This window comes from Chrysochloris asiatica, unplaced genomic scaffold (genome assembly GCF_000296735.1).
Source record: "Chrysochloris asiatica unplaced genomic scaffold, ChrAsi1.0 scaffold00014, whole genome shotgun sequence".
Lineage (NCBI taxonomy): Eukaryota > Metazoa > Chordata > Mammalia > Afrosoricida > Chrysochloridae > Chrysochloris > Chrysochloris asiatica.
In genome coordinates, this window is record NW_006408532.1 from 17,630,618 (window position 1) to 17,642,292 (window position 11,675).

General features: G+C 42.0%; 1 protein-coding gene across 1 annotated transcript in view; it reads left to right on the forward strand.

The window, feature by feature from the left end:
• Positions 1-2,666: 2,666 nt before the first annotated feature.
• GDA (guanine deaminase) overlaps positions 2,667-11,675 on the forward strand; it is a 110,333-nt gene continuing 101,324 nt past the window's right edge. Inside the window, exon 1 of the mRNA XM_006834918.1 lies at positions 2,667-2,995. Within this exon, the coding sequence (XP_006834981.1) occupies positions 2,873-2,995 (123 nt within the window). The 5' untranslated portion in view covers positions 2,667-2,872. The remainder of the gene's footprint in view (positions 2,996-11,675) is intronic.

An 11,675-nucleotide genomic window follows, 5' to 3' on the forward strand; every position in this document is an offset into this window, starting at 1 on the left:
ACCATGCCATTAACTAACCTGTCTGGTAGCTGGAGGTCTGGAGTCCACATCATAGATGTTTTACCCACTGAAGGAAATTCAAATGTTTTAGAGGTTTTCTCTCAGGAACTAAGGCAAAGACCAAATTTGTGTGTGTGTGTGTGTGTGTGTGTGTGTGTGTGTGTTTGTGTGGTGGGGGTGGGTGGGAGTTAAACTCTTTACACATAGCCCTTCCATGACTTCAACAGACCATATCCATTGTTTGGTATACTTTTTCAGATCTAGCCAATATAGCTAGGATAGGCATTTAAACAAAGTATAAACACCATTGCTTACAGACTTCACATTATAGTATATACATTTTCCATGTGGCTACATGTTTTCCCTAATGTTTATCTGCATAATATGCTTCCAAAGCAAAACTAAGCCTATTGTGGCCGTGTCAAATTCTTACCCATAGCGACCCTACAGGACAGAACAGAACTGTCCTCATAGGGTTTCCAGACTGTAATCTTTTTGGAAACAGACTGCCTCATCTTTCTCCAGCACAATTGGTGAGTTTGGGCTAATGGTCTAATCATCTAACCACTGTGCCACAATGACGCCTCGAACAATATGCTACTGAATAGATATATGCTAATTTATTAAACTAGTCCTCAATTTTGGGGCATTTGGATTGTGTTAATTACAAAAAGGAGCCCTATAAGATAAACATTGGGCCATAATGTCAGTTTGAACTGCTAGGTTAATGGTTCAAACTTACCAACCACTCCTTGGAAACCCTATACAGAATTGCTATGAGTTGAAACTTACTCGACACCACTTAACAACAATTTAGGGGAAAAAATATTGTTAACTGTATTTATGTTAGAAATTCCACATAGATTTTTTATCAAATTCTTTTTCAAAATAAAAGGCAAACATTTTTGTAACCCTTCTTTCATGAAGTTTGTTTGTATACTGGCCTTGGTTGAGAGGAAGTTTGTAGTGTGCTGGCCTTTAGAATGACAAGGAGAATATGGTCTTCAGAGTCAGGAGAAAGTGACAGGGAGAGGTTAAGCCTCCAAGATGCAATGCAGTGATCTCAGCTTCAAGGACATCGAACTGTGAGTCCTTGGTAGGGTACCCAGCAGTCTCAATTTGCTCGGGAGTAAGAGGTTTCTTGGAAGACAAAACTTTCAATGATAAAACCAAGGAAGTCCTGGCAAAGATATGAGTTGGTCACTAGACCTTGGTATAAGAGAGGCGAATGAACCGAGAGGAACACCTCATTTCTGTGAGCCAGGCCTGTACCATAAAAAACAGTCTAGATATTTATCTCAGGTTATTGCTCTGCTTACAAAGGAACTGCTCATTTATTTTTTCAATAAGTATGTATGGCCCACTAGGCCCTGTTCTGGTGTGGCACTGTAGGATCTGCATTAGACTGTGAACCTCAAGGTCATCAGTTCAAACCCACCAGCTGCTCCTCAGAAACCCTATACAGGATCACTATGAGTCAGAACCAACTCCACGGCACTTAACACATTCCCTGCTCTTGAAGTGTTTCCATTGTGTGTGTGTGTGGTGGTGGTGGTGGTGGGGAAGTTGGGGGTGAGGGAGGCAGAAAAGAAACAAGAAATAAAGGAGAAAAATTCAGACATTGATAAATACTAATGCAAAAATAATATGAGTTAAGGAATGGAAACTGCAGGTGGTGGGTGCTATGAGCTTTCCGGTCAGCTACTGTTCTTCTAAAGAGCTGAAACTGGAGACAAGCCAGCAATGGGAAGAGGCAGCCTGGTGAAGATACACAGGACAGCATTAGGGGCAAAATGAAGAGCACATGCAAAGGCCGAGTAGAAGCCACCACCCAGCGTGCTGGGACTGTGGTAAAGAACTCTTCAGCTGTAGAGTAAGGAAAGACTGCTGAGTCTGAAGCAAGCTTCGTGGTGACCACTGCAAACTCCATTTTCACAAACGAGAATCCTAAGGATGCTGAGTCCCATATGCCGCGTTCATGGTTTCTCAGTTCTTAATCCAACACTGTTTTCACCAAGCCAGGCATGCCACACTGCCATTCTTCAATTCTTGGTTTGGGGAGTTCAGTTTCTTCCCCTCCCCCCCAACCTGGAAGTAAATCAGAGATTTATTTATTTTAGACATGAGAAAAATTAATACTGGAATTGCTTGTGAACAGACTGACCCGCCAAAGTATTGGTCCCGAGTAAGGCTCTATAAAACATGCTTCCAGAATATCAAGCTGGAAAGACATATTCTTACATAATCTGCAGCTGGTGTTAACTGAAAATGAAACTAACTGACGAGTTAGACAACCCTAACCAACTTTTCACCAGACCTTGAACTTCTGCAAGTTCAGACTACATGGGCGTTACAAGTAGAGGAAGTCCAAGGTTTGACCACAAATGATCCAACTAGTTTAAAGGGCAGAGAATGTACGCAGACACATCTAGAAGCTTGCCAACCAAAGAAAGAGATTGGGGGGTGGGGGAATAGGACAGAGGGCAAAGGAAATTTTGACTATAATTAAAGGTACAGGGCTGAAACCAAGGGCTATTCAAGTTCCTTCCTTCTGGGTGCGTTTAAAGCACTCCAACTGTGATGAGTGAGTTTGGAAACTGAAAGAGTTAACACATCGAAAACTAACACGGGGAGGAGAGAAAGACCACACCCCACGGGGGAGAGAAATCCTATTGGCTTTGAGGAGGCACGGAGCCAGTCCCTGGGCGAGGCCTGCAGGGAGCAGGCGATCTCCGGGGGAAGCAGGGGGCAGGACCAAGGCTGGAGCCGGTGCCCGTTTGGCCGCCGCCCACAGCCGCAGGGACCCCTCACTGCGCCTCAGCCAGGTGTACCCTCCTCGGCCCGCGGACCCCACGCTGCACTTCTCGCTGACATGTGCGCCTCTCGGATGCCGCCCCTGGCGCACATCTTCCGAGGGACGTTCGTCCACTCCACCTGGACCTGTCCCATGGAGGTGCTGCGAGATCACCTCCTTGGCGTGAGCGACAACGGCAAAGTAAGTGGGTGCGGGCGTCGCAAGGTCTGGCTCTCCGGGACTGGCGGGCGGGCGTGTAGGTAGAAGGGACCAGCGCCGTGAGCTGGAGCTCCTGGACTCGGGGATGAGAAGCGAACCCTGGGGCTCCGGAGTTGAACTTGAGCGTCTGGCTCTCCCAGAACTCAAGCAGAACCTTTGCGCTAAGTTCATGGGCTGGTTCGGGAGTAAAGTCTTCTCAGATGCTGGAGAAGTGGAGCGCTCATATCTGCAGCTGAATTCACAGCCGTCGGGACTGGCAGGGAAGCGGGGAGAGAGGCTATGGTATCCAAATCTCAGGGGTCCTTAATAAACCAGAACCTTGATTCATTCCTCTTTATATCTCCGAAGACTGGCACAGTGTCTGACATAGGATAGGAGGTCTACAAATTTGCTTTAATGTATTGTGGAAGAAGTGGGGAAGAGGAGAGGTTATTTAGTCAACATGGTTTAGCCCTTTCATTACATGGAATAAGGAAAGAAATGATTTCATCCAACTGATCATTCAACAGCGGCAATGATTCCGGTTAAACAACTTGTAATATACTAAAAAGACAGTCCAAGAGAAATTCTTTTTCTCTCTCTCCTCTCACAGAACAAAATCATTTGCTTGAATCAAAGCAAGCAGTTCCAATTTTAAGGTTCAAAATGTCTTCTATGAGTGAATCTTTTGTGCTTCCTTTTTCAAAAATCAAGATTTCTATTACCACATAGATAACTTGACATCTAATATTTACTGTTCCATACACACAGATGGTCACAGGAGTAGTCTGGCCAGTTTGCTTAGTGAAACCATTCCATTTTAGAAGAAAATACTGAATATGGGGATGGGATATTTATGAACTGTTGTGGATGTTGATCCCAACTAATTGTCATTGTTGGGAAAGATGCACATACTTGGTGTTTGTCTGGCCAAAGATTCTATTCTTAACTCAGTGATGCTGCTACCTGTTCAGTGTGTTTTGAATTCTGACTCGCATTTGGTGGTGGTGGTGGGATGGTGCTAACTAAATCTTTAAAGTCCTCGTGGCGCAGTGGTGAAAGCACTCCACAGCTAGCGAAATGGTCAGCCTTTGGAACGCACCAGCTGCTGTTTGGAGTCCTGGTGTGGCACTGTAGGAGAAGCACTAGACTGCAAGTTTGATTTGAACCCCAAGGTGGTGGTTCAAACCCACCAGCCACTCCTCAGGCCGCCATGAGTTGGAACCAACTCAACCGGCACTTAAGAGCAACAGCTGCTGTTTGATGTAGTGATTGGTTTCTGTAAAGATTTATAATCTTTGACCCTATGGAACAGTTCTACTCTGGCCTTCAGAGTCACTGCGAGTCAGAATAGATGGGAGGATCATGGGTTTGGTTGGTTTTTGGTTACCGAAAAACTATTTTATTTTTTTTATGTGCTTAAAAAAATTCTATCTGTGCATATTCATGGAATCTGCTATTGCGTTTCCTAGGTGATGGAACTCTCTGAGCTCTCCCAAGTGGGGCTGTGCCAGTAAACCCAGAAATCTATGAATAATTTCCTTGAATCTGGGAATTTTGGGAAAACCCCAGGTTTAAGTCTGGTTTCAGGGAGCAGAGGAGCTGAGACTGCCACACTGCTGGTCAAAGATTGGAAGTATTAACCTAATTACAAGGAACTGCCCAACTTCTGGGCTTCTTTTTAATTCATTTCCCATATGCAGAATGAAGCTGGTACAGGACCTGGCAGTGTCCCGATCTGCTGTATGAATCTGTTGTACATGGAGGTGCAATGAGTTGGAACCAACTCCATAACACCTGACAATGAACAACTTCCAGAATTTGTCATTGGGAGGGCAGCAGGAAAAAGAGTGGGCTGAGGACAGACTTTAGTAGAGCAGAGTGGGAAAAGGAAGTCATTCATCTAAAAAATTATCTTCTCTGAGGGTTGTACTGAAGAAGAATAGAAGAGTGTCTTGAACATGCAATTAGTAGTTAACTCAGGGAGTCTATTCTGAAATAGAGAACATGCTGAGATTATAAATTTAGAAAACATGCCATTCTGCCACAAGATAAAGTTAACTGGGAATTGAATACAAAGGTGAGGCAACAAAATCACTTAGCTTGAGGGTATACACTCTCGGGTCAGTAAATTGGTCATTGCGCATCACTCTCTTTCTTGGTGCCAGATAGTTGATTCCTAACTGTGTGTAAGAGGAGGGCCATACATATTTCAAGACTGAATTTCCTTCATTTTGAAATGGGGAATGACGCATTTCATGAGTTACTGGAATATATATGCATATATAAATGAAATAAACAAAATTTGCAAGGTTCTGAAAGAGCTAGATAGATTCCATGTGCTGAGTCACAGGAGCGTTACATTTTTATTGAGTTACTTAAAGCTGTTCTTAAGGAGTCCTGGTGGCACTGTGGGCTGAGTAAACACTGGGCTGCTGACGGAAAGATCAGTGATTCAAACCCACCAGTCGCTCTTCGGGAGAAAGGGGAGGCTGTCTGCTCCTGTAAAGATTTAGAGCCTCAGAAAAAAGAACTCATAAGAAATTGTTCTATGCTTTCCTACATATTGGGTTGTTATGAGTTGGAATCGACTCAATGGTAGTGGGTTTTTTTATTTTGTTGTTTTTTTCGTTGTTGTTTTTTTGAGGGGGTGGATTTAAAGCTGTTGGCAGCAAACCTTAGCAAGAAGAAGAAACACTTGGGTGGGGGTTAGGAGAGAGATGCTTGTTAAAATGCTGATTCCAGGGCCAGGTCTTTAGACCATCTGAATCTGTAGAGCTGGAATGAGCTCATTCATTGGCATTCTAACCAGTATTTCAGGAGACTGGGAAGAAGGTAGTGTGGTGAATTACATTTTAAGAAACTCTAACAGACAGGTTGTATGATGGGACTACTTGTATGGTGTAGGGGGGCCTGGTGTTTTCATATCCAGCCCAAGACTGGGGTAGCCTCTCAGAGAGAAGGAACTTGACTGACTGTCCTTCTCCCTTGCCCTTCTAGACCTCATCCTTCATTCCCTATAACTTCATTGTATCCCAAAGAATGATACTGATTAGAACTTCTAACTCATTAAAATAAAGTTCATCCAAAGTTAGGCTCATTTTCAAAAAATATTTCCATCATCAGCATTTTGAATGCCGAGATAGTTTATCTCAAATGAGTGGCATTGTTCAACTCAGATATTACTAAATTGCCTGATCTTCCCACATACAAAAGGGCAAGGTTAACTGTGTTGTTGTTAAGCACCATGGAGGTGGTTCCAACTTATAGTGACCCTGCACAGGGTTTCCGAGTCTGCAAATCTTTATGGGAGCAGAAAGCCTCATCTTTCTCCCGTGGAACAGCTGGTAGTTTTGAACTGCCGACCTTGATTTTAGCAGCCTGATTCTTAACCACGCTACCAGAGCTCCTTTGTTGTTTTTAGGTACCATCGAGTAGTGCCGACTCATAGAGACCTTATGCACAGCAGAACAAAACACTGCCTGATCCTGGGCCAACCTCACTGTTGTTGCCATGCTTGAGCCCATTGATGCTGCCACTTGGCCAGTCCATCTCGCTGGGGGTCTTCCTCTTTTTCTCTGACCCTTCATCCTACCAAACATGATATCCTTCTCCAACAACTGGTCCCTCCTGACAATATTTCTGAAGTATGAGAGATAAAGTTTGGCCATCCTGGCCTCCAAGGAGCACTCTGACTGAACAGATCTGTTGGTTCTATGGGCAGCTCATGGCACTTTCAATATTCTCCTCCAACACCACAACACAAAAGCATCAATTCTTCAACAGTCTTCCTTATTTACTGTCTAGCTTACATATCCATATGAGATTATTGAAATTACCATGGCTTGGGTCAGGTGCACCTTAGTCATCAAACTGACATCTTTGTTTTTCAACACTTTAAAAAGGTCCTGTGCAGCAGATTTGCCTAATGCAATACGTTGTTTGATTTCTTGACTGCTGCTTCTGTGAGTGTTGTGAATCCTTAATTCTTGCTCATTGAAGCATTTTCCATATGGTGTGATACTCATATAAGCCAAGTGATGCAGAAGGAAACCATGGCTTAGGATGAACCTCAAGTATGCCCTTCACTGTTCATATAATGAATCCACTGGAACATAATGAATGTTGCACCTGAGAATAATTAGCCTACAATGTATAGGCTCTTACATGTTATTTTCAATCTCTCAGTCTTCACAATAAACATAAAGAGAAACTATAGCTCCCACTTACAGATGAGGAAATTGAGACTCAGGAAATCATGTAGTCAAAGATGGAGCTGAATTGTGAATCCAGGTCTGTCTGATGTCCAAAGCTCATGTTCTCTTCACTATAGCAGTATTTATAGTAAGGGTATACTGATATTGAACCTGGCACTGGGGTTTATCACTGGAGATATATCGATGAGCAACACATGCAAACTCTGCCCTGCCCTGCCCGTGTGAAGTTGATAACAGGAGCAACTGTGATCTGCCAGGGCCCCTGATGGCTCCGTGGGTTAGGTGTTGGGCTGTTAACTGCAAAGTCGGCAGTTCAAATCCAGTGGCCACTCCATAGGAGAAAGATGAGGTTGTCTGCTCTCATAAAGATTTGCAGTCATGAAAACCATATGTAAGGTCACAACAAGTTGGAATGGACTCAATGACTGTGGGATTAGTTTGGTTTTGTATGATTGGTCAGAACTTGAACTCAGTGCCCTTAAGCTGTAACTTACCCTTTCTAATGCTTACCACTCTTGCTGTTTTTGTTGCTGCTAAGTGCCATCCAGTTCATTTGGATACACAGTAGAACTGCCCCTTAGGGTTTTCAAGGCTGTAATCTTTACTGGAACCTTCCTTTGTGGAGCCTCTGAGAGGGAATGAACTGCAAATCAAGTGCGTAACCTGTTGCGCCAAAAGACTGTTTCCATCCCTGCTAATACTGCTCAACTTGTCTCTATATACATTTGCCTTTTCTAGATATGAGGAGGCTTCAAAAAGTTTGTGGAAAATGAAATTAAAAGTTAATGGAACTTTTTGAAGTTCCCTATTTGCCTCAATTTTCAGTATTCCCTAAACTCAAGCCAAGTCTGGAAGTATCCCTAATCCCAACAGTCTTCCCACAACCCCAAACTTTTCCAAAGAATGTAAAATGGTGGCTTCTAAACTAATCTCATCAATATACATATATCTGAACTATTTTTTTAAAAAGGGATTTAGGGGCAATAAACAAGTACTTTGCAAAGGAGTTGGCAGGAGGTATTTTTTATAGACTGATAATTTAAAAATGTTTTATTGTGAATTATGTGATAGTTTACATGGGAAAACATTAGCTTTACATTCATCCTAGCATATATTATTTCATTGCCATGGTTACAGTCCCCACCATGCATCATCAACCAATGACCTTAGATTCTTTAGCATAGTGGTTACGAATCGGGCTGTGAACCTCAAGGTCAGCAGTTGGAAACTACCAGCTGTTCCGTGGGAGAAAGAGGAGGAGGCTTTCTGCTCCCATAAAGATTTACAGCCTCGGAAACCCTGTACAGGGTCACTATGAGTCAGAACCGACTCCAGGGCACATAACAACAATCTTTAATTTGTTATTCCTTAATCTTGAACTCCCTCTGCCCACCCCAGTTTTTCCAATGTCTGCATGCAGACTTTTCTATGGAGATGTTTCTTAGCTTCCAGTGTTGTTGTTAAGAGCCTTCCAGAGGATTCCATCGCATAGCGACCCTGTATAGGTTTTCTGAGGAGCAGCTGGTAAATTTGAACCACTGACCCTGTGGTTCAAACGGACCTTGCTTTTATTAGATCTCAAAATATGTTAAGTGACACCAAATTGTTAGGAACCTCTGGATTATCTATCATTGAATCTCAAATACATATATTTGTTTTTGTACATCTCTCATTTGTCCTTTACTTAGATATAATGGTTAATGTACCAGAATGTATTCATCTATCCCACTTTGGAGGGAAGAATTTGGCTGAAGTGATATTTGAGCTGTAATCTGAGGACTGAGTAGAAACTAGTTAGGTAAAGAAGGCAGGATTGGAAGTAGGGAAGAGCCATCTAGTTAGAGAGAATGGTTTTTGCAAAGGCTCTGGGGTAGGAAGAAATGAAAAGATCAATGTGGTTCAAGTCCAGAGGGAGAAAGGTAATACAGGTGAGTAAGGTAGGACAGTAGGCAGGGAGAAAGGTAATACAGGTGAGTAAGGTAGGACAGTAGGCAGGGGCAGATCAACAAGGATATCTTGGTGATGGTCAGGGGCCTTGTGCCATTATAAGATTTTATGTTTTTAAATAAAAGACCATTCTAACATAGTCCTGGTGTGGCATTGTGGGTTACTGTGCTGGACTGCAAAGTTGGTTTGAATTGCAAGGTCAGTGGTTCAAGTTCACCAATCGTTCCTTGAACACCCTAAAAAGGGTTGATATGGGTTGGAACTGACTTGAGGTCACTTAATAGCAACAACAAGCTTCATTAAGGAATACACTGGAGGAGAATTGAGTGCAGGCAAGGAGATCAATTAGGAGCCACAGTTCGTGGAAAAATTCCATTCACTTTCAATTTTATTTTTCTATAAACTTTTTGAAGCCTTTTGGAGCCCCCTGTAGCTTAGGGGAAATGGTTGGAGAGGCAGTGTTTTAATGCAGTTAGTTAGTTAGTTATGTGCCGTGGAGTCGGTTCCGACTCATAGTGATCCTGTACAGGTTTTCCGAGGCTGTAAATCTTTATGGGAGCAGAAAGCCTCATCTTTCTCCAGTGGAACAGCTGGTAGTTTAGAACTGCTGACCTTAATGTTCGCAGCCCGATTTGTAACCACTACACTACCAGAGTAGTAATGCAGTAATGCAGTAATGGACTCTTATCGCTTGTTGCCATTAGTTGCTGAGTCGATTCTGAACTCATGTCGACCCTATGTATAATAGGATAGAACTGAGCTCCGTAGCGTTTTCTTGGCTGAAATATTGATGGGAGTAAATCACCAAGCCTTTCTTCTGTGGTGCTCTACTGGGTATGTTTTAGATTGAGTATCATTGCTATTCACATGTGCAAAAAGAAAGAAGAGTTATCCAATATAGCTTCTTGCAAGTAGTATAGATGCTCAGTGAATATTTACTAGGATGACTGTTAAGAGAAATTAGAGTGACAGTTGTCTTAATCATTGTTTAGGCTATTTCTAAAATGTATTCGTATGTTCTGAGAAAATACAATGTTGCATGTAATTTAGTCTTATGTCAAGAGTGATTTGTACTACATGAAATATAGATGCTTAGAAGTTGTTTGTTCTGTTGATTAAATCCACTCTGGTTTGAAAAGGATGTTACTTTTGACAAGTTTTTATTGTATGTCAAAGCATAAGAATTGAATGTTACTTTTTTGTATGCAGCTACTTAAAAATATTTTATACCTTTAATCATTCTACAGATATTGAGTATCTACTGTTATTGATTGAATTGTATTCCCCTAAAATAACTTGTTCTAATTCTTAACTTCTGTATGTGTAGATGTCATCCCAGTTGGGAATAGTTTTTCTTTATTATGCTAATAAGGCCATTTCTTGTATTGTTTTTAGGTACTATTGAGTTGGTGTTGATTCATGGTGACCCTATGCGTAACTGAACAAAATACTGCCATCCTCACAATTGTTATTTTTGAACTCATTGTTGTAGCCACTGTGTCAGTCCATCTCTTTGGTGGTCTTCCTACCATTCACTGACCCTCTACTATTCTATGCCTGATGTCCTTTTCTAGGGACTGGTCCCTCCTAATAACATGTCTAAAAGTATGGAAGATGAAGTCTGGCCATCCTGGCTTCCAAGGAGCATTCTGGCTGTACTTCTTCCAACATGGATTTATTTGTTCTTTTGACAGTCCATGGTACTTTCAATATTCTATGATAACATCATAATTTAACCTTATTGATTCTTCTATGATCTTCCTTATTCATTGTCCAGCTTTCATATGCTTATGAGGTGACTGAAAATACCATGGCTCGGGTCAGGCACACCTTAGTCCTCAAAGTGACAACTTTCATCCTGAGCTGATAGAGAAAGAACACCTTCCATTAGAACCAATACCATGAAGTTGGATTTCTAGCTTCCTAGTTGTGAGAAAACAAATTTGTTTGTTAAAGTCACTCACTTGTGGCATTATAGCAACTCTACATGACTAAGATACATGTTCAGTATACTAAAGAACAGGTTTCTGTGTCTAGTAACTCAGTCACAAACAACACATCCCATCTACAGGTATATATGGATTCACCATTGCTCAGTATCACAGAATAAAGGGTTGTACCTCAAAAATAACTCCATCTGTGGATAAAATTAGAGGGAATGCAGAGCTCAGAGAAATGAAGTGACTTGCCCAGTAGGATACAGGTAAGAAGGAGTGGAATTCTGTTTCATCTCTAACATTTATTACTTCTCTAAATTTGGTATATAAAGACCTCGGTTGCCATGCCAGCCACCTGAGCACTTTGTACTCCCTTAGTTCTTCCTCCTTCATTGCCCTGTCTTTGAATTCTAGATAGCAAACCCATCCTTTGCTTTTAGATGATGTACATCTGTTTTTCTGAGACTGTGTCCAACATCTACTACAATTTCTAATATTCTCTTCTTTGTTCCTTCCCTATTGAAATTATACCACCTCTTTCTTGGTCTTTTCCTTCAGTCTTATTTGAAATAAAAAAATTTG